Source organism: Corvus kubaryi, unplaced genomic scaffold, assembly GCF_017639235.1.
Source record: "Corvus kubaryi isolate FWS band 111438036 unplaced genomic scaffold, C.kubaryi_AGA036_p1.0 37353, whole genome shotgun sequence".
In the NCBI taxonomy this organism is placed as follows: Eukaryota; Metazoa; Chordata; class Aves; order Passeriformes; family Corvidae; genus Corvus; species Corvus kubaryi.
In genome coordinates, this window is record NW_024581115.1 from 2,709,217 (window position 1) to 2,732,517 (window position 23,301).

General features: G+C 45.1%; 1 protein-coding gene across 27 annotated transcripts in view; it reads right to left on the bottom strand.

Annotated features, from left to right (window-relative positions):
• Positions 1-5,948: 5,948 nt before the first annotated feature.
• Positions 5,949-23,301, bottom strand: part of CACNA1G (calcium voltage-gated channel subunit alpha1 G) — a 146,504-nt gene continuing 129,151 nt past the window's right edge. For 18 of the 27 annotated variants that reach the window (XM_042032425.1, XM_042032427.1, XM_042032424.1 and 15 more), the window contains 4 exons: positions 20,614-20,748; positions 17,365-17,554; positions 14,144-14,313; positions 5,949-10,483 (listed from right to left, as the gene is read on the bottom strand). In XM_042032425.1, coding sequence (XP_041888359.1) covers positions 9,629-10,483; positions 14,144-14,313; positions 17,365-17,554; positions 20,614-20,748 — 1,350 coding nt within the window. In that variant the 3' untranslated portion in view covers positions 5,949-9,628. Of the gene's footprint in view, positions 12,384-14,143; positions 14,314-17,364; positions 17,555-20,613; positions 20,749-23,301 lie in introns of all 27 variants that reach the window. The other 9 variants (XM_042032431.1, XM_042032446.1, XM_042032445.1 and 6 more) reach the window with 6 other exon arrangements.

Genomic DNA, 23,301 nt, shown 5'->3' on the forward strand with positions numbered 1-23,301 from the left:
AAAGCAGACAAGCGGAGAGGGAAAAATCAAAGGCAGGAATGAAGGAAGTAACTTCTCAGACAGACAAGATGGAGGAGGAAGCTTAAAAGCTCCTGGGAAGGGCCATGGTAAAGGATTCTACTGAAACTGGTGCAAAGCAGAGCCTGAAGCACTATCATGGGCAGCTCACTTTTGTCCTGCTTCCTTTTAATGATGGGAACAGAGATGGAGGTACCTAGAATGTGTCATTACTCCTGTGATGTTTCCTGCAGGCTGGCTCTGCAGGAAAATGAAATGGCACCTTTGGTGCAAATGTCAGGGAGTCATGAACTCCCCTTCTCTCACTGGACATTTATTCTTTACTCCGGGGAGTGGCAAGATCTGATCTGGATCCATTCAGCAATAAGGGACTTTTCACCTGCTAACACTTTGAGCGGGTCAAGCCACAGCAATCAGGAAGCACCTCCAGGCACAACAGGGCCATGCAGCAGAGCCTGGATATCAACTGGAACGATTGACTGGGGCAGGACAGGAGGTAACGTGAGGGAGAAGCTGTTTGTGTAAGCACGGTGCCAGGTATGAGGCAGGCCGCTTTCCATGTCACACCTCATGCTAATTCTCAAAGCATTAACAGCAGGATGAAGTGTGGCTGACTCCTGAAGAGATCTGTATAAAGAAGCACATTCAGAGCTGAGGGCTGGGGATGGCTTGCGCATGTGCAGCTCTGGAAGTTGCAGTTTTAGGGTTAGTTTACTATAAATATCATCTTCTTTCTCTGCTTGGAACAGCAGAGGCTCAGCTTCCTTTCCAAGACTCACAGAGGTGTCATATTTTACGGATGGTAAGAAGAGGAGCCTGCCAAAGAGGGTGCATTTACAGCAAGGCCCCATACATTTACTTCATAAAAAAAGGGGGACAGCTTGTTTTAACATGCATAAGATGGGAACTTGTAACAAACTCTGCTTAAAGTTAACACTGAATGAGGAGCAGCAGACTTGGGCTTTCTTCTCAATGCTGTTGCAAATACGTGCATCTCCCTTCTTGCAGGAAAGAGCTTACTTTCCTCATTTCTGGAACATGCAATGAGCAGTTCAGAAGTCCCATGATAAAACAGATGAGGGAGGGGGCTGGGAATTTGCAGCCCCAGGTTTTACTCACTGCAGTGCTTTTAGGCACATACCGGCTACATGGCTTTGTAGGAGTGGAAGGCAAGATTCCCTGACTGGAAGTAAAAAGGTGGGGCAGTTCCCTGGAAAGCCAGCACAGGGAACTTGGGTCCACACTGCATTTGGCCTGGAGCTGCACTGTAAGGCCAGTCATGCTGCAGGCTGAGGTGGGGGTCACATAGTTCATCAAGTCTCTATGAAAGGAGAAAATGGTGTTTGTATGACTCCTCCAGGACACCATGTGTAATACCAACCTCCCCTGCTCCATGAGTGCTCCTGCACTTCATACTGAGAGCAATGAGCAGGAGAAGAATCTAGACATGCTAAGAACTGCCAAGATCACCCCAAAGTGATCCTGGAGCTGCTACAGCTGTGAGCAGCTGAACTTTAAATGCAGTGGGTGTCTCTCTTACCTGTTAGATAATTCCACAGACATGCTCTCAGGTGCCTACAGAGGTTAGCAGAAGCCATGGCAGGTGTAACACAGCCTGGCTTGTGGGTGGCTTTGCTGCAGGTGGAGCTCAGAGGGATGGACAAACAGCCACAGACAAGCAGCACATGGCACTTGAGCCTTCTGGAGCTCAGATCCAAACTATCCTACTTCAGCCCCTGACACAATTGTCACAACTTATCCTCTCCCTCCCCCAACTCCTCGGCCACCGTGCAAACCCCTCCTACTTTTAATGGGCTCAAGCTGCTTGGGATATCACCACAAAATGGGCACAAAGTGGTTGCATCAATACAAACACCTGGTCCTGCTTTGTTTGAACAAAAGTGGAGTTGTCACCAGCCCTTGGCCACACTGGGCTTGTGGCACGTGGCAGAGCAGTTCTGTGCTGCCTTTGCAGGTGTCAGCATGGCACATGCTGTCCACTTCAGTGCATATTCTTTGTAGAATGACTCCTATGCTCACTTCTTCCTGGTTTCCCCCGAAACAGCTGGATTCTGCTTTATTTTTTCACAAAATAACTGTTAGCACAGTAAGTAATTAAGTGGTTTAGTCATTCTTTCCCAGCTGGAGCTGCCGGGGTCTTTGGCTGCCTTATTTATAGTATTAAATAGATATGGAAAGATAATCTATTCAGGACCTCTGAAAGCTTGCCAATTATGGCATCCAGGGACTCAAGCAATAATAGAAAACACTAGAGGATGCTGCAGGATTATAGTAGCGTGTTGTACACGTAACTAAGGCATTGAATACAACATGTAAAAACCAACTTAAGGTCCAATCACCCTCAATCGTGAAAATGCCAGCGAGGCTCTCGCTGGTGACCACACCAAAGCAAACAGGAACAGCAGGTTTCGGGGACCTCAGGTGCAGCCTAAGCTCGTGCTCACGGATCTCCTCCCAGCGGAACTTCCCACTTCGTGGCATTGCCATCTAGTGACAGGCACCCAGCCTGCGCCCGGCGAACCCGCAGCCGCTGCGCGATGGCACAGGATCGGGCTGATCCTCCTCCTCCTCCCTGCCCGCTGGGCCGAGCAGAGGCGAAACAACGCTCTGGAGCTCACAGGCTGTGCATGGACCGGAGCTGCTGTGAGCGCACAGCCCCGCAGGGGACCTGCGCCGTGCTGTACATGTGCTTAAAAGGATGTGCGGGGACAAGCACTCCTCTCGGGTGCTGCCACAGCCTCTGAGATGCCAGAGAGCCCCAGGATTGTCCCTGGATGGGTCGTTGTCTCCCTGGGTTTTGCACAAGCATGCAATGCCAGTGGGTGTGAGGGGCATGGTGGCTTTGAGCTGCTCCCACAGCTCTGCTGCAGGGGGAGAAATCCTTCCTTCTCCTCCTCCCATAATTGGGATTTTTATAAATTCAGTGATTGAAAATCCCCTCAGAATTAGAAACTATTTGGCCAAGAAGGTTAAATCTGGCTTGTGTGAGCAATAGTGTGGCCAGCAGGACCACGGCTGTGACCCTGTACTGAGTGCTGGCTACACCTCGAATTCTGGGGTCAGTTTTGGGCCCCTCACTATGTGAAAGATATTGAGGGGCGGGAGGGCGTCCAGAGTAGGGAACGGAGCTGGGGAAAGCTCTGGAGCACAGGTCTGATGAGGAGCAGCTGAGAGAGCTGTGGGAGCTCAGCCTGGAGAAAAGGAGGTTCAGGAGGAACATTTTCACTCTCTACAGCTCCCTGACAGGAGGGTGCAGCCAGGTGGGGGTTAGTCCCCTCTCCTGGTAACAAGCAAAAGAACGAGAGAAAATGGCCTCAACTTGTGCCAGGGAGGTTTAGACTGGATCTTAGCTAAGGCATCGTCACTGAAAGGGTGCTAAGGCATGGAACAGGAAAAGTGGTGGAGTCACCATCCCTGGAGGCATCTGAAAGACACGTAGATGTGGCACCTGGGGACATGGTTTAGTGGTGGGGTTGGCAGTGCCAGGTTAAGTTGGTGATGTTAGAGGGCTTTTCCAACCTGAAGGGTTCTGTGATGCCAAACACAGACACGCCGATCCTGCGCTGTGTCTGCAGCGTCGAGCCGGGAATACAACACCTGACGGGCGGCAGAAGGTCCTGCTGAGCCTTCTCCCGGGTAACAGGGGGTCCCAGCCCCGGGAAGGGGGGATCCCAGCCCCGGGAAGGGGGGCAGCTCACCCGACCCCTCGCCCCACGCCCACTAGGTGGGAGCAGAACTCCGCACTCGGAGCGCGCCCGGCGCTGCGGCCGTGCCCGTGGGACTCCGCCGGCATCGGACCCTCGCCCACCTCCGGGCAGTGGGGCTTGGTCCCCCCAAAACTTCCCTGGCCTTAACCCTTTAATCTGCAGGATCCTCACTGCTGTCAGCTGGTCACAGCGGGTCTTACACGGTGCTGGTGGTGATAAAGGGAGCCATCTCTTTAAATTGCCTTTTCCTACCTTATTTTTGGGGAATTCTAGTGCAGGTCGCCATCTGTTTCTGTGTCTCAGTTTGTATCTCTGGAACACCTGAAATACAGAAGGTAAAAACAGGCCTTTTCCTATTTATCATCTTGAAGGGCTTAGCAGAGCTCTGGCTGAGGGATGTGGTGTGGCCACAGTAGGACACTGCTCTGCTGAAGCAGGACATGGTCACCTGTCTGAACTAAGAAATAAATCAAATTCAAAGTGCTGCTTCCCTAGGCATGGCTACCACTACATAGACAGCAAGCCGGTTCCATGTGGCATCCCAGTTACTGAACAAATGGAACAACAACGTGCCATACCCACGCTCAGGAAATTGAGAGCACATCCACAAGCAGCCAGCCTGGGTTGGAGCCTTTGGAAAACCACAGCAAAACTCAGCAGGAGAGCTTAATACAGGAACACTCACAAAACAGAGAAGAGAAACAAGGCCTCTCCCAAGCGGCTCTGAAATCCACTGCTGGAAAGGGATTTGCTGTTGCCCGTAAGGAACTGAACTCACCTGAGAGCAGAGAGGTGTGAAGTGCTTGAGCCTGTGGGAAGCTCTGCTGCCTTGGCTCAGCCCAGCTTACCTTAATGCCCTGTGGATCCTCCAGCCTTGGAGGGCTGGGAAGGCATTTCAGTGGTTCCAGCTGGTGGGGTTGGCCCCACAGCCTGGACAACACAGACATGTCACAGAGCTCACCTGGGGTCCCATGGATTTGCACGGGATTTTGAACAGATCCACATTTCCCCTCTGTTTAAAGACTAGTATCCTTCCTGCTGTTTTCTACTGAGAGATGACTTTATCAAAACATCCTCTAGACAACAAAACTAGTATGAGTGTCAATTTAGAGTCCCTCCTGCTGCAGAGCAATCAGATCATTCCAGGAATGAGGAGCAGGGCTGCAGAGTGCCAGTGCCTGGTTCCTCCCTGCAGTGGCTGCTCCCCAGGGGAGAGGAGATTTCATGTTAGGAGCTACACAGGTCATTCACTAAAACCCCCTGAAGAGCCTTTTAACAAGGCCCTGCAGTGACAGGACGAAAGGGGGAACGGCTTCAAACAGAAGGAGGGCAGGTTTAGTTTAGACAGCAGGGAGAAATTCTTCCCTGTGAGGGTGGTGAGGCCCTGGCACAGGGTGCCCAGAGGAGCTGTGGCTGCCCCATCCCTGGAAGCGTCCAAGGCCAGGTTGGACGGGGCTTGGAGCAACCTGGGATAGTGGAAGGTGTCCCTGCCCATGGCAGGGGGGTGGAACTGGATGAACTTTAAGGTCTGTCCCAATCCAAACCATTCTATGATTCTATGAAATGTTTCTCGTGGTACTTAAGCAGTACCTGAGCTCCAAGCCCCTGCTGCCTTTCAGCCCCTAGGCAGTGCCATCCCCACCAGCTCCTGCTTTGCAAGGAGTTAAATGACAGCAGGAGTTGCTGCTGGATTTCACATCCCAAAGATGTGAATGAGTGGAAAAGTCCAGCATCTTCCTCTTCACAGACAGATCAGATCTGCCCCTTCTCCTCAGTCCTTTCTCCCTGTTGGCTGCAGCTCTCTCCGCTGCAGTCCTGACATCCTCAAGCCTTGCACAGAGCTGTTCTTGCCAGGGCAGAGGGATCCACAAGGGCACAGCCAATGGTCTCGCTGGTCACTCTGCACACCCTGGGTAGTGTCCAGGGCCAGCTTTGCTTGTGGTCACATCAAATTGCTCCACAAAGGGCTGGCATTTCCCAATCTTCCTTCCAGCCTCCTGGCTACCACTGCTATCTGATACCTTCTCCAACTGTTCGCAATTAAAACATGACCAAAGACTTGACTGCCTGGAGTGATATAGATTATCATCAGCAACAACAACAAAAAAAGGGAAATGCACCGTTGTTTTTCTTTTCAAAAGCTTTTAATAGGACACATTTGGTTTTGTCATTTGTAAAGATTTACACTCATTTTTTGTCTTCTTTTTTTTTTTTTTTTTTAAAAAGGAACATTTTAATTCAATTTTCCCCATGAGTACCACCTTTTGTTGCCCTGACCAAAAGACCTCGTTTTGGCCTATATACCTGATACAGTATAACAATATATTAACTATTAAATACAAAGTTCTATCATATATACTAGGTTGTTACGGACATTGCAATGGTACTGTGCCTACTCTAGTCACCTCGTGTAATAGTGTACATGGGTTATTATAGCCAAAGGGGCAGAAAAGGAGAGACTGGGGCATAGCCTCATTTACAGTGGTAATGCTTTTGTTTTCTTGGTTTTTTTCTTGTTTTTTTATTTTCTCCTTGAACACACCTAGTGCTGAGTGCGATCCACAGAAGTCAAAAGCAGTATTTTCTTTGCCCTCCTCCAAAATATCTACAGTACAAACCTGTAACCAAGTAATGAAAAATCACTTCTATGTGTGAGGGGCTGCAAGAATGGAATTTACATTTTTCCAGACACGTCTGCAATCTCTTTTCCCCCATTGTGTCAGACTGGCAATAACAAAATATCCTCCTCCCACCTGCGTACAGTAAATCCACAGTAGTAAAGTGCTGGTGTGCTTGAATGAGCTGGAGAGCCATGTGACTACTTCACCAAGGACAGGGGCTGAGCTCTGGGGGGAGGTGTTTGATGTGGGTACAGTTCTTGGACAGTAATAGCACTGCAATATCGTGGAACTTGAGCTTAGCTGCTGACTCCTGAACACAACCTGGATGCAGGCTATGAAACTACGCTCTACGTGTTGTAATACAGCAGGCCTGGCTCCAGGTTTATGAAAAGAAACTTGTAGATAAGAGCTGCTTCTGTTGCCAAGATGCTACGCAGACTTTTAACAATTTCTCTATAGATTTCTACAAAAATATAAAAAATTCTATCAACATAACCATTCTACAGAATTCCTGTGGATTTTGTACATTTTGTTTAAAAAAGTCAAATTCTATAAAACCCCCCCGAAGGTATTTAAAATGATTTGAGTATTATTGCACACGCTGCAGTACATTTGTATTTGTCTTTCAAAAGGGCATCTAGAAAAAACCTATCTGGTTTAGAAAACAATCTATTTTACATGGATTTCTTTTCCTGAATGCATCATCATAGAGTATCTTTTATTGGCTACTCTTTACTGAATATTCATGTATGATGTAAACTTTTTGTGACTTCCACAAACCTTGTCAGTAGGCAAAACCCCAAGCATTAAAATAGAACAGCCTTTAGGCTTTCTGTTACATTTGGAGTTGAGCATTTGGATTAACATCACATCACTGTTTTGTGCCATGATTTCAAGCTAAAATGTTCAGTGGGTTTTTTGTAAGGAAGGATCTATAGAGTAGTGTCATCATGTGAACACGATCCTAATCATTAAGGAACCAGGGATGGCAATTTTAGTGGCCTAGCTAGTTTCCCGAACTATTTAGCACATGTGAAAGGAAAAGCTAGGGATCATTATGAGTGTAAAACCAAAAAGGGATTAAGAATATTTCTCAGGCTTAATGCACTGTAATTTTATTATTTCCTTAAATATGATCTGGGGGAAGAACTGATGAAAGGTTTGTTTGAAATCATTGCTTTAGACAGGCTTAACTCTGGATTTGGGCTGGCATATCAAAGAGAGTGGGTTCTGTATGGGCCTGTGGTGAAGAGGGGAAAAATGTCCCAGCCAAGAATTAATCTAACTGCAGTAAATAGTACAGAATGTTAATCCTCCTACTTCAAATCCACTGATTGCCTGACTTCCTGCTGAAAGCCCTTACATTTCTCCTGGACATGTAAATCAGTAGGGATTGATTATGGAGTAAATGTCCTCAAGTGAAAATAAAGGGGCTTAGGACCTCACATAGGCTGTGGGGTGCGAACAGCATCTTCTCCTTGTGTGTACACTCCAAGCTAATGCAGATACACGTGGTGGAAGTAGCCTAATCTCTGAATGGATAAAAGGTTGTACATCAGCATGTTGTAGTGATTTGAAAAGATCAGTAATTCTCAAAAAGTTACAAACTCCCAACTGACAGAATTAGCACAAATCCTCCTCCTCCCTGTGCTGGTTCAGAGGCACCATTCGTGGACTTGCTTTTAAACCTGTGACTGTTGGCACACTTCAAAGCATGCCTGCAGTCTAATTTAGCCTACATCTTAATGTGATTTCATGGAAGTGGAGTGGAGTTAATGTCTGGCTTCCATCAGTCATGTGAGGAGGGGAGGTGTCGAATGGGGCCATCCTCTCATGGTTTTCAGGCTGTGCTGTCCAGTTTTACAGATTGCTTTTGGCAGTGGGCATTAGCACAGGAGTAAACAGGTAATTTCTGAGATGACTAATGTTACAAAGTAAGACATGAATTCTGGGTTTATCTACTTTATATCATCATGTTGCTGCTTAAGGCTATTGATAGATTGGAAATAAAATTGCAGTTGGGGTCATGTAAATTAACTCTAGCAGTGATAGCAAAATACCTGGCTGTTTTACTGAAAATCAGCAGTCATTTCAGTACCTGCAGACTTTCTTTCATGTAATCTGTAAAATAACTTGCAGAAGTGCCTTGATTCTGTAGAACATAAGCATATGATTTTAATTTTCAAGAATTATTTAAATATGATCAACCTCCAGGCATTTTAGGCAAGAGTTTAACTTAGGCATGTGCTTAAGCCCACGGCTGTGCCACGTCTGCCCCGAATTCACCCACTGCAAGTCCTAAACTTGACCTCACTCTCCTTTCCACAGAGTGCAGAGAGGAGGAGCTCCACTGCAAACAGAGGGATGAGGGAGGTGTAAAACTCGGCAAAATAAATAGTCCATCCTGGAGACACTGGAAAAACATCTTGGAAGTGACCACAGGCCTTTGTTGCCTGTTTCCTAGGCACATATGAAAATTAACCATGGACGTGACTTTGTGAGTTGCCAGTGGATGATCTACAACATCCTTTCATAATCCAGTATCTTGTACTGTTAAATGGCTCTGCCTTCACCGTCCTCAGACATCTATCAGCATGTTGGACCTTCCTGGGTCTGAGCACTTGCTTTCACACTCTGAATGTCAATTTTATGCAAGATTGGAATATTCTGTTAAAAAATTGCCACTGCGCTTCTGTACTACGCAAACAATCGTTTTCCCAGAATATCATTGAAGTCCAAGGGGAAAAATAAATTACATTAAATAATCCTTATTTACTGCTGACTGTGGGATACATTTCTTCTGTAATGCACTAATTGGCTACATTTTGTGCTTTGCAAAACAAAATGAAACCCAAACAAAACAAAACAAAAAAAAGAGAAGGGATTAAATATATATATTTTTTAGGTTAAAATATTCATAAAAACCAACTTTATCTCAGAAATATTCTGAGATACATAAAATAGAAGAAAATTAAATGAGTCTTTAGTCACAAAATGTACTACATCCCGCAATGCTAGATTCAATTAATTTAATAAAATATAATATACATATAGATTCTGCACATTGTATTGCTTTTACCTAAGCAGAACATATGCTTAAGTAAGCGTGATATAGGTTAACCACTCTTTTAACCAGCTGGTTCTTTAATCTTTCTTTGGAAATTTTTTACCCAGTGCCATTTTGGAGTACAGAGTTTTTTTAAATTTTTTTTCTCTATTACATGAAGGGAAGAAAACATTTGGCACCAACAGAAAAGTAACTCAGGGGTCCATTTCCGTTTGATCAAAGGAAAAGCTAGGAAGTGTCAACAAGTCTTTCTTTGGGGTAGGAGATGTTGACATACTGTCTGGAAGCAGAGAATCCCCTATATCCATTGAATCCTTGGACTCACAGGATGGAGCACGCCTCCTCAAGCAAACATCTCCACTGGCAGGTGAGATGCTGTGAGGTCCCCTAGGTACCAAACTCTGCCCGTCAGGTGGATCTATAGATATACAGGGAGGGCTCAGTTTCTTCTTCTGCCGCGTTCCTTGCAAGCCTTCCATTTCACTGACCACCTGACTTATAAAGCCAGAGGAGCTGGACGTGGAATGGTGCTGAGGGCTGTTTTCCATGGAACAAATCTCTATTGAATGTCTCCTTTGATCATCTAACCAAGAGGGCGGTTTTTTTAGCAGACCCTGGGTGTCTACACTGTGGTATTTCTTCAGGTCCTTCAGTGTCACGTTGCCGGTATTGCCCACGTTCCTCTTAGGAGTGAGAGGCTGACCCTCTGAACAGGCACTCGAGGCTGTGCAAGTTTCTGAAGTGAAAGGCTCCGAGGAGCTGTTTATTTCAGATACTTCTTGGTCCATTGAGTCTTCAGGGGTCTCCTGATATGAGTCTGCACAAGCACAGGATGCTGGTGCCTGCTTTGAAATATTATACTGATTGTGGGAATGCTGCTGCGTATGGACGCTCGCCCGACTCCAGGCAGCCAACTCATTCGCTTCTGAGGGCGTCAGAGCCACTGGTGACTCCTCCTTGGGCACAGTGGGGACATTTGGGTCAGAGAGCTCACTCACCTCGGTGTGGAGATTCTCCTTGCTATCCAGAGAGTCATTCCTTATAGCCATCTGTATTGGAGCGCAGAGGGGTTGGGGAGGAGAGGAGTTGCCAGGTGAGAGAGACAGACCAAACAAAGGTTAGTACAGGCAAGGCACAGCATTTACAGGACACTCAGCTCTGCTGAGATCCCTCAGCACAGACCCACTGACTCCTGTAACAACCTGTGTTGTGGGTTCTACCACTTCCCATTGTCAAGGACCTGTGGGCTTGTCCCTGTGTGGCACCCCTTCACTCTTCCTAAATGGTTGACCTTTAGCTTTCTCCTCTAAGTATGGAGAGCTGCAAAACCAGAATGCCCCCACCCAAACTTAGTCATGTTCTTGTTATGCAAAGGATGAAGGTCTACAGCAAAGCCTTCAATAATTTCGGCAGCCCAGGTGTGAGCAGGAAAGAAAGATGTGCAAGTGAGCCTGTGCATTCCCTTCTCCAGCTCAGGTGATGCTGAGGGCCTGGAACAGGATCCCCAGAGGCAGCAACACCAGAGCAACCCTGCTGTGTGCCAGTATCAAGGCGACAGCCTGTCCCTGGCTTTGGTCCCCTGGCTGGAGCCGCGACTCTGCACCATCTTACGGCAGGAGCTGGAAATGCTGGAGTCCAAAGCTGAACTAATAATAAACTGTAATTATTTCAATTCATTCTGATGCTTAAGTTCAGGCTTCCTAAGGCACATTTTGCCTTGGCTGTCTGGAGCCTTATGCAGTATCAGTGCCTGCTGGCAGAGGGAACGTTGGGCATGTTTTGAAGGCTTTGCCTTTTCACTGCACTGCGTTCCTTGTCAAAAGGCTTTATAAATCAGCCATGTTAACTGGCCCTTAAAGGCTGAGTCTCTGTTTGAGAAGACTCTTAAATGATCTTAAAGATAAAAATCTTCACAGGAAAATTTGGAGGAAATGCATACAGCTGGTCCCAGTCCTTTAGAAAAGTGTAAGGAGATGAAATGATGAAATTCCTCATGCTAAGGAATACTTTTGTGACAAATCACCCCAAAATGATCATACACTTTATATAAATATTGTCCCGCAAGGATCATTTGAGCCAAATGATCTCTATTCAGCAGAGCTCTCGTCAGCTGCAGTGAGTCCATGTGTGCACAGAAACACCAGAGTCTATTGCAGCATCTGCACATTGCTCTCCCGTTGTCAACGGGGACAGCTCAGAGAATATTTAATATGGCAAACAATTTAATCCAGTGCTGGTGAATCCTTTCTCGTTAAAATTTCACAGAATAACACTGGCAACTAATCAGTCAGGAGTGAAGTTATGCTGGTCTCCTCAGCACCAGTAGTTTTAGTGAGTGTTTGGGAGAAGAAATCATGTTCCTATCCTGAAAAGAGACACAGACCACACGGAAGTCGAATACAGAAGCAAAAAGTAATTGTTGTCATTACTTTTGCTTGCACACCAACCTGTGTTGCACACCACGACAGTATTAGTCACCACCAGCTCTTTCTTTGCCTATGATACAGGCATCTGTGGTTGTTGTTAGTAGTAACTGTACAAATGTTTTACTGGTTTGTTTGAAAATAAAAGCACCCTCTGCCATCCCAGAGGGGTGTACACCTGTAGCAGCCACAGCTTGGTGTGGGCTACACCTTGGATACACAGTCCTGGAACTACAGAATCAATATAGGTTTAATTTCAGGTAGAATTCCTCTGGAGAAAAGCCTTTGTGCCATGCACTGCCGAGGAGCCCAATCCTCAGCAGGAATGTTCTCCCAAAGCATCCGATCCACTCGTCTTCCTCTGCGAGTGCATTGCTAATTGTCAAACATTCCGGAGTCTAAACTGGACGTTACTGTGGGGGCTGTGCTCGCTCTCCAGCAGTCTGGAGGGAAAGGGAGGTTAAACACACATGTTTTAATGCTCAGGGAAAGTGCAAGGACCAGGTATGTGGTGGACAAGGTTTATCTATTATAGATTCAGGAGAGGAGAGGGAAGGGAAAGAACAGAAAAGAAAAAGAAAAGAAAACAAATCAGAATTGCATGCAGTATATGTAATGATAAGGAGAAATGGGTACTGGAAACAAAACTGCTTTGCCAGTTTGGGCTATTTGATGTGCTAGTGAGAAATTAGTGGTAGCAATAAAAAGGAGCAAAGCAGAAAGCACCTGAGCAAGCAGAAGTGCTGGGGCTGTAAAGGGAATTTTACCTCTTAAAGGACTAAGTTTCCCAGTGTCTGGCCATCTAGACTGCAATTAACAGTAACAGCGATATCACCAGAACAACCTCACTGCTCCCATTAGCCAGCCTGGGAGCTCCTTGTTGCTCAGGAGCCTGCCCAAGGCTGGGTTTGCCCACGGACTGTGTCTGCTCACTGCCACAAAGCTCTTTGCTCTCTGTCACTCCAAGAGCATGTTCATGTCACTGCATGAGCAGGGAGAGGGAGGGAGGGTAATAAATTGACTTAAACGTATGAAAGGGTCTAGAAAAAGAAGCCGTCAAAGATATGAACAAAATTAGACTGGAGAAGATGGCTAGCATGGTAATTTATTCTGGCTAGATTGCTTCAAAAGGATGGGTCTGTTACTCATTAGAAAGCAAGAGAGAGTGGCTATGAACTGGAATCATGACATCAATTAGTTTCCCCATTAGTGGTGATTGGGGTAGCTGGCCAGCCCTGTGTGAATGAATACATGCAAGGAATTTCTTATGTCAATTTAGTATTACAGACTAATGTAATTGTTAACCTTGGTACTTCACATCCATTTTTAGAGCTTAATGAGTCAACTGTCTAATTTGTCAATGTTGATTAAAAGATGAAAGAAATGGGAATACTTTCATTCAAAAGCAAAGAAATTGCTTTTGAAAAAATAGAACTGATCCCCTTTGTGTATGTAAAATCAGGCATGGAAATACTGAAGAAAGCAGAGTTTTTGAATCAGATGTGCTTCTGGTCCTGGTCCAGCTGCACAATCATTGAAATATGCTTAAAAATGTGAGAGTGAAGCACAAGTTTAAGTATTTTACTAAAAAAAGATAAGTCTAAACTTATGTTTCCAATCAACCAGACTGGAATCTTTGATTAAATCTCTTAGATCTTTGATTGAATCAGGATTTAAATCAATGCCAGTCAAAAACCAGAGATAAAACCAGTTTCAAAATAAAATGTGTTCTGCTTTGCATATACTAAAACTTTTTAGAGCTCAGAGCCGATGGAAAAAGATTTTAGTTTTCAATTCTCACTGTAAAACCAGTATGCTTCCCATGACGGTTTTGCATACGAGATAACCAATTTCTATGAAACACTTCTCCTCTTTTGGGAAACCAGAGGAGTCAGAGGAGGGGTGGCCTGGGATGGAGCCTGCAATCCCTGTGTCCTTTCAAGCACCGAAAAAATCACAGCAGTTAAGAATTAGTTCCTCAACCCCAACGAGCCCCTAGGGAGCATTTGGCTGCATTTATGAGGAGGATTAAAAAAAATAAAGTGCTAACAATGTGGAGAACATTTAGGCATGTTGCCAAAGGACATGATACTCATCACGCACATTCTTTGGAGACTCCTGGATGGCTTTCAGATCAAAAACCATCAACCTTTTTGTTATTTCTGTAGGAGAATTACAGTTCTCTGGAGGTTTCTCTGTGAATCCCTCCTTGAATTTAAAGCATGGTTAACCAGGAAATGCATCAATATAAAAGCTCAGCGGATTTATGATCATAACTCTGCTTACCTGTCTGCGGAGCAGCCTTTCAGCAGAAGGCGAGTGCACCTGCTGGGAGACCTGGGGCTTGCTCTCCCCCACCAAATGGTCGTGAGCTCTTACATGGTGGAAATGGTCCTTTGGGATTTGCAGGAGAGAGCTGGTGTCTGCTGGCTGCGACTGCACTGACGCCTTTGAACCTTGCGAGGGGGAGAAGAGGCAGAGATGGGACATGTTCATCCAAGAGTTGTGTCCCAACCTCAGTGACCTCCCAGGGAAAACTGCTGTGCTGCACCTTGGATCATACAGGCACAGCAAAACCACTAAATTCAGCAACTGGCTCTCCACAACTGGGAAAAAACTCCCATCTACTAATAAATTACTCCAGCATTGTCTATTATTTCATTTTTCTTGGCATTTTCCCCTGATACAACTGGGACTAGCTCCTGTTGAGAACAGAAGGCTAGGAACTACAAGTTCATCTGAACTGGCAATTCCTGCATCCCTGCTTTTGGGCCAATAACTTTGCAGGCAGCCTCACCTCTAAGCACCGCAAGCATCTGACTTTGAAAGGCTCTAGAAGGTGTCTCCATGCCTGAGCCTGCACAGAGACCAACTGCTGGGAGCTCCAAACCAGCAGGCACATGGAAATGGAAATGAAGCGAAAGGGAACAGCACCTGGCAGCTCTCAAGACTGGTTTTACAAAGCCTCCCAGGAGAAGGAAACACATACTCTCCAGCCTCTTCCTGACCCTTTGTGGTTGCTGGCTACTTCTTCTAAAAGGTTTGAAACTCTGCGTGCTCCCCACACACACAGGCTCAACGTTTTTCAAAACAATTCATTTAACCTGGACTGCATCCCAGAGAATCTCATTTGTCCTGGAATCTTTCCCAGAACAACAGCCCCATTACTAAGGAGTATTCAAACAAATACCTCCTGCAAGCGCCAGTGTTTCTGACAACAAAACCTTCTCAGCTTGAAATATTATGGCTTGGTTGTGGTGATTTATTAGAGGCGCCTGGCACCTCTTGCTGTCTTCACTGCACTCTTTAATATTACAAACTGTAAACAGGTGGGGTGACGTCCTCCACCCTGAAAAGCAGTGACATTGTAGATGGAAGAGGACAGTGATATGTCAGAATTTGGGCATCTTACCCACCTCCCAGCACTCTGGCCTGCTTAAGATGATTGGAATTTCACCAGCAGGAGAAAAACACAAGAGGTTTAATTGCCTAATGTGGTTATAAGACATCGGCTTTACCTCTCCAAAGTACTTCTGCTACACCTCAGTGGAACTGTTTTTCATGTGGATTTATGAAGGTGCAATGCCTGTCCCCAGAAAGCCAGGGCTGTCAGATAGGACTACTCAGCTTCTCCAAACGGAAACTGGGAAGTGAAGTCTTGAAAAAGAAGGGACTCAGAAATTACCCAGTCCCTTGCTGACATAGTTTTTGTTCAAGACAGTGCAAATACATCCCAATTAAGGGTCAACAATGAAGCACTGGAAATTCTCACTGTAGCAAACATGATTCTTTTGTGTCGTCAGGAATTTCTTGACTGTTACAGAGACCCATAAATTCTGGCTCAACTGAAGCTAATGGGAGATTTGCTATTGATTTCAATGGGATTTTAACTGCACCATTAGCATTATGTGCAAACAGGTTCTTCAAATCACCACTCTTGACCTTGAAAATTGTGTATTGTGGCAGAGATTTCTCACAACACCACATTCATCTTCCTCCCTTGTGCCCACATCTTTTTTTATTTGCTTCTGTTCAACAGTCACTATTCATCCCAATTCTTATTACTATGCAAATTTCAACATCTTATTTCTAATCTGTTCAAATCTCCTACCATTCTGAACCATGCTGAAATTATGTTCTGCTTAGAGGCTTTCAAATGGCAATGCTTGTAAAAACTTCCCTGTCTTATTGGTGACAAATGTCTAAAATGATGGCATGTACAGACAAATTAAAGGTGGCTCCATTCACTTCCCAGCCCCAGATAACCCCTGGCAGGCAGAGGAACTGGGGACACAGGGACAAGCCCTGGGAGGCAGCTGCAAGGGCAGGGACAGAGGTGCAGGCAGGGAGACCCCTCCCTGTACCTAAGAATATCTCTGAATTTAGCTCCAAGATATATATCCCAACCATGCACACTGGGAAGAACAATTCCACACTCTCTCATTCTCCTGTTCATCTCACACTGAGACGTCTCTCAATTCAGCACATTTATGTTCATTTTACAGGCATTTAGAGACACCATCTTCCCATCTTTCATAGATGTTCCCAGACAGAGCTTCTGAAACCTGCCAGAACAGGTACTGCTGCAAAAAACAGACAGGAGGAAATATTTCTCTACTGGGATTTCTCCCCTGGGGCCTGGTGGGACGGATAGAGCACAGGCTGTAGGGACTGTAACCTAAGGGAACCAGGCAGGGGGACAATCAGAGCTGAGCCAGGCCACTGTGACATTGCCAAAAGATTATGACGAAAGGAGTTATCTTAAACAGGGCTCTGTAAATTGTGGAGGGGCTTTTCACAGCCATTCCACAGGTCTAGACACACAGCTGGAAACCAGTGGCAATTTCCCCCCTCCTACTGAAGAGCTTGGTGTCCTGGGTTGCAGTGTATTCTATTCCCATCCTCATGAGCTGTTGAAATCAGGAGGGGCAGTGTTTCCTTGCCTCCTCCCCCCAGACTATCTTGCTGTTAATGGCCCATCATTGTCCTGCCCCATGACTCACAGATAACTCCCTCCGGACTATCTTCTGTTAATGAGCCCAATCAACACTCGGCCTCATGACTCATTACCCCATTGTGAGATGCTCCACCCAGAGGGAGGAACCAAGCATCCCATCCTGAATATAATCTGAGACTCTGAACACCAGAGACAGCCTTTCCACTGGATTTCCAGAGGACAGGAGCTACACAGCCACCACTGGAGACCTTCTGAGGAAGAGCAGAACCTTTTCTACAGGATCACAGCTTCAGAGGACTGCAGCCACCATTCTACCAGACTGCTACCACCACCCTGACTAACAGGTGCCACATTGTATCCTGACTCTGTCAGTTTAACCCAGTGTTATCCGCCTTTATTTTTTTTTTCCCCCCTCCTTTTATTTCCCTATTAAATTGTTACTCTGACTTGGTGTCTCCCACTAGTTTGTTTTCAAACTAGTACACTTGGAAAACCACAACTCTTTCTGTATTGGAAAATCCTACTCTTGTCCCAGCTGAGAGAGGTGTACCTGACTGGGACTTGTGATGTGCCGGCTTCCTGTCGCCCAGGGAGGCAGGGCAGGGGCTGGAGTAGGGAGGCTGGAACATGTAGCTGTCGTTTGGCAAGGAGTGCGTGCGTCCCACTGAGGGCTTCCTCACGCTCAGCAGGTCCTTGCTGGGGGACAGGGTCAGCGTGTCGTCCTTGGAGTGGAGATCAGCCTGAGGGGAAGAAAAATGTGAGGAAGGCAGGAGTGGAAGGATGGGAAAGAGGAGAAGTGCCCAGAAACGCGAGCGACAGCCATTGCAACCAGGATGGCACGATGGGCATGCACAGGGTGCACGAATGGATCTACCAGGGAGCCATCCCCCTCCGTCGGGGTTGTCAATAAACTCTCACACAATGGACCACAGAAACAGAGGAAGCCACACCGTAGGAATAAACCATGACTATTTCAGGGATATGCAAAGAAGGCATCATGCCTCAAGGCCAGCAAAGGTCACATGCTTGACAGAACTTTGACCCTCTGCTCCCTAGGTGCCCTCATCAGCAAGGCAGGCTTTTGCAAAGGTGAGTAGTTTCCTCCTCTGACAATGAAAGAAAGAAAACCAAACAAAAAACCCCAACCCAAATGCAAAAACTAGTTTATCAAAAATATTTTCTGTTCTGGCTCACAGCACAATTTTATTGGATTTTCTTCTCACAAAATGAATAGCTAAACCCACTTTATTGAAAAGGATATCTAAAGCTCTACTGCTTCGGGGTGAAAGTCACTCTGTAATTAGAAGGGATCTAATGCAAGTGAGGGCTATTGTATATAGGTTCACTGTGGAATTTTTACAGCCAAAGAGACTCTTGGAATGGGCAGCCCCAGAGGCAATATTGAGTGGATTCAGGTCTGATTTCATAAGAAAATATCTCCATCCCAGAAATGTTCTTGGGTGTTATTGTCTTGGAGAGTATTAGCAAAAACTGAAGCAAAGTCATCTTCCCACTGTATTTCTAATGAAACAATTATTTAATCATTAAAATGTCCCACGTGAAATACACAGGAATAAGTTTGTGCCACTGTAATCTAATACAGTATTTGGCTGATCATTTTTGGAAAACTTCAGGTCTTATTTTCTGACAAATTTTCCCTTCACTCAGTGCATTACAGGTTTTCTGGAATCAACCCAGATTTTTTTTTAATCCCAATTTTATCCTTCAATCGCAAAAACAAAATTTCACTATGGCATTCGTTTGCACAAGAAACATGATGAGATTAAAAGGAATTTGCAAAAATGAAAAAAAAATGAGGAAAAAAGAAAAGACAGGGAAGAGGAAAAAAAAAAAGAAGACCACTGTTGCAAATTTAATGAACAAAACAGGTCTGTACTGCCACGCAGCATTTGTTTCAGTCCTTGGGGAACTGCTGATTTGGATAGAGCTTAGATACAGCCTAGATAAGGGAGACTGCAGTCTCCTGATACAGCCTGGGGAAGCAGAGCAGAACCGGTGCTGGTAAAGCCGAGAGTTTGGATTTGGGAACCTCTCTGTCCTTCCCTGCCTTCCCCTTCTACCCAGTTCATGCTGTTTAGCCATCACACTTCTGAGCTTAAAGCAGAAAAGGTGCCCTGAAACCTGAGATCTCAAACTCAGACCCATTTGGATCTGAACACGAGAATTTGGATTCGAGATCCCATCCAAATCCAACCTTCAGTGAACCTTTCGGTTCATTGACAGGATCCAATACCACAGAGGGCTCGTTTCCACTTTTGGATCATCTTGGCGGAAATCTCATGAGTGAAATTCATGAAAACCATTGAAAATGGCTGCAAAATGATCTTCCCAGGCCAGCCCACAGAGCAGTGGGAGCACATGATTTTTTGGTTCAGTGGTACTTTTGAAAAACATGTTGTTTTGGCTTGACTGAAAATCAAATCCAAGTTTTCCTTGAACAACAACAACAACAAAAAAAAAAAGAAAAAAAAAAAAGAAAAAATCCCAATCCAAATCTATTTTGAGTCAAACAAAATATTGGGAGATATTTTTCAACTAAAGCCACATCTAAATGAAGTGTAAAAACATTGCATTTAGAAGAGATTTCAATGAAAACTTGCAGTTTTTCAGGAGTTTGGGCAACTGTTGTGACCAAACACTTTTTTGGTAGTGATAAAAATTCACAAAATCCTTTGTTCAACACAGTTTTGCTTTTTTTGGAGAGGGGAGACAAACCATCTTTCCTGGCTATACCCTTGAGACTTTGCAATGCTGTCAAACAAGGTTGTCTAATCTGATTCCAAACTAGGAGGGTTTCTCCTCTGTCCAACTCTCCATACTAATTTTGAAACAAAAGGCCTCATACAAGAAGTTAAATGGAGTTTACAAAATCTTTTGCACAGGATGCCATGAAGCATGATGGGAAATATTGTCACGGTTTAAGAGATGTTTCTCAAATAAGTGCTAATTAGGATGACAGTCAGCTAATATGGCAGAAAATTTATGAACAACACAAACATCCAAAGGCAGGTACATGAACAACAACAAAGAAAACAAGAATGATCTAAAAATGTTGGGGAAGGAGTTATGTCTGTTGTACAGCAGAATAAAAGCACTTGACTGCTACACAGCTAAAAATGTCTAATGTTTCAAAGAGGACATGGTTAAGGCAGGGTTCAAAATACTGGTTATGTCGGTCAAAATGACACTGAATAGTCAAAAAAATTTTTTTTCCAGCATGGTGACTGCTAGAAAGAATTTTGCAAAACAAGTATCATCTCAGAGAGATCCCCATTTGTTATTTGTAAAGTAAACAGTCTGGCACCAATCATGCAAAAAGCCTTGTGGTGCCTGTGTTCGTAATGACAAAAATCCACTCCAAACCGAGGGCTTGGGCCTGACCCCTCAGCAGAGGACACGAGCCATTAGCTCATGAGTGTCTCTTCACACAGCGTCACTGATTTGTTTCAGATGGGGAGGAAATGTCAACCTTGACACTTTCCAAAGCTTTTTTTTTACTACCTATTTCACTTGTAGAAAATACATTACTTTTATACATAAGACACCACAAGAAAAATTGAAATAACCACTCATTCCTCACAAGGAGCCAAGGTTGTGGACATGAGAGTGACAAAACCCAGAACCTAATGGCATTAAGGACAGCGTCCTGTTCAGGGAAGAGGTTGGTGCTATTTGGGAAGGGGCTAGAACTGGAAATGCCATTAGGCAGGTGCAGAGAGGTGGGAGCAGTATTTAGAACCCTGTAAACATCAGACTACACAGCGACCAGTGTATGTACATTGCTTTCCAGAGCACTAAGTAAGTGTGTGTTAATGTCATCAGGAAAAGAGTCATCCGTCAGAGCTAAGGACCAGGACTTTTCAGAGAGAATATCTGACGTCAGAGACAGAGCCTCCATCTCAGCTAGAGGGATCTAAAGGGAGAGATGATTAAACATAAGAAACCAGGACACAAATCTTTTGGAAAAGAAAATTAACAAAAGGAAAAAAAAAGTATCATAATCTAAATACTTCCAGACACTAAAGCAATATCACTGCAGTGGGAGAAGCTACATCATGCACATCATTACTGGGGACAGAACATTAAAGAAATTAAATATAACAAAGAAATTAAAAAAGGAGTGGGACATTCATACTTCAGTGCTTACCAGGGACCTGGGAGGGGGTTTAAAACCATACACTAATGCTAGCATTGTATTTTGCTGTTCTCCTGTCTACATGAAGAAGCAAAAGTAACACTACTTTCATACTAGAGAGATTTATCCTCTTGGCTGTGATCAAATACAAGAGGCTTCAAGATCTAATTTCTCTGAAGTTGTTCCCCCCCCAGTAACCATGCTGGTTTCTAAGCTAAACTTGTTGAGTCTGCAAAGATTCCCCAAAAACAAAACCATTTTTTCTGATGGGGTATGGAGTGTGCCTTTCCCTGTGCCCCAGGGAGGCTGCAGGGACGCCCTCCCTCAAGAGGCAGGTGGGACCATAATTCACTTCCTCATGTCTAAAAGGGCACAGGGAGAAACTTAAAGCTTGATTTTGGTCAGCAAACACCTTCTTAGTGCTTTCAGCTCATTTTGGCTGGCTAAAGAGCCTCCAGTGACACCAATATCTGCCCTACTAAAGCAGCCAACTGCATTTTTCAGCCCCCAAATGCCCCTCAGGCCTGGCCTCAGCCGCCTCCTCTGGCACTGAGAAATCCTGAGCTGGGAATCAGCTCTACACAGCCACACTCCTTCTGTTTTCATGCATCTTGCACAAATGGATCCCCACTGAAGGCATCCAAACAATCAATAAATGTCTTTATCAAATCATTGATAAAGCTCTCTCCCTAGATACAGAGGTCTTTTTATAAGAAATGTGAAAATGCCACTTCAGATTTTAGAGGAAAAAGAGGGGGGAAAGGGACTGTAGCATCTCCCCCAGAGCAACAGCTCTGCTGCCAGGCTCTGTAAGAGGGGGTGCCTGCTCTGCAGCAGGCCCAATTCTTCCCAAATCCCCTCCCTGGAAACAGTGCTCATGGCACCAGGAATGGCATTTCATCAGGCGACCTCCAGACCTGGCTCACACTCGCAGGGGCTGCCTGCTCTGGGCAAGTCCCAGGTGCTTCCTTTTCATTTCTCACTGTGCATTTCTTTTGCCGTCCTCTGTGCTTGAAAAGTCTTTCAGCAGCAATAAATCTTCCAAGAGAAAATACAGAGGCCCAGATCTCTTGCATTGAAGTTGTCAAAGGACTGGGTTTTCTCACTCTTAGAAATGGCAGCCGTGGGGTGGAACAAATCCAGCGATGAGTGAGCCTGGAGAGGCTCAAAATTCAGCTGAGATAAGTAAGAGGGTCAGGCTCCTCTCATCTAACCTTGGCTTTGATATCTCCTCTAGCACAGTCATCTGCTGGCAACAGATGAGAGAGATGATTTGGAGCCCCTGATTTCGTATAAGGCTCCCCAAAAAGGCATCACTGCAGAGGCTGCCAGCCTGAGGACAGGAATCCCTAAGAGGGACCCACCAACAGGAGCCAGGAAAAAGCTGTGCAGGGGCGTGGTGGACACCAGCAGCTCCTGCCCGCTGGAGCTGCCCTGCTGGGAGCTGCTATTAATCAGGTTGCTTTCAGGAAGTCCCAGCACTGCTCTAAATTCCTGACTTGCCTGAGAACATGACAAATGGTGTGAACAGAAAAGCCAAAATGTAAACAAAACATCCCCCCCCTTCAGCCTTCCCAAACCCGAAATTGAGTTTGAAGCCGTCAAAACATTTTGTTGGAAACATCCAACTGATTTAGACCAGTTTTAATTATAGAGAGGGGGGGAAAAAAAAAAAGCTTAAATTTTACAAGAAAAAGCCATTGCAAATTGGAATGCTATATTTTTTCATTACAGAAATGTCAAAACAAACCCATTTTTTTGCTGCAGCAGCACTTTCTGGTGAAAAATGTTGTGACAAAAAATTTTCAACCAGCTCTCGCTGAGTTTCCTACTGACCCTCTGCCTTCCCTGCCAAAGCTACTGTCTCTCTTCCTCTGGCAATTATTAGAGGCAACCACTTCCTATAGGTTAATAGACTCTGGGATGCAATATGGAGCAATCAGAGGGAGACATGTTATCCTGCTATATAAAGACCTGCAGTAGGATTTCATTTTACCTAAGCTTGTTCCTTTCCTCAAATGAACCATTGAAAGTTGGGTAATTCAGAGTGTCAGTGAGCTCATAAATAAGCACACTGATTTAACAAGAAAACTTCTGCTATTTTTAGCCAGAAAGGGGGGAAAAATAGATCAAGAAATACGGAATTTTCTCAATTCCAATTGCAGGAAAAAATAGGTGTGCTTGAATTATTATTATGGTCACTGCTGTGTTTTAGGGAAAATATTTGCTCTAAAGAATAATGCACTTTAAAAAGTAGGTATTTTATTCTAGGAAGTAAATGAGCTAATTTTAAACAAGCACTGCCTGCTTGAGAAAGCACTGGAGCACACA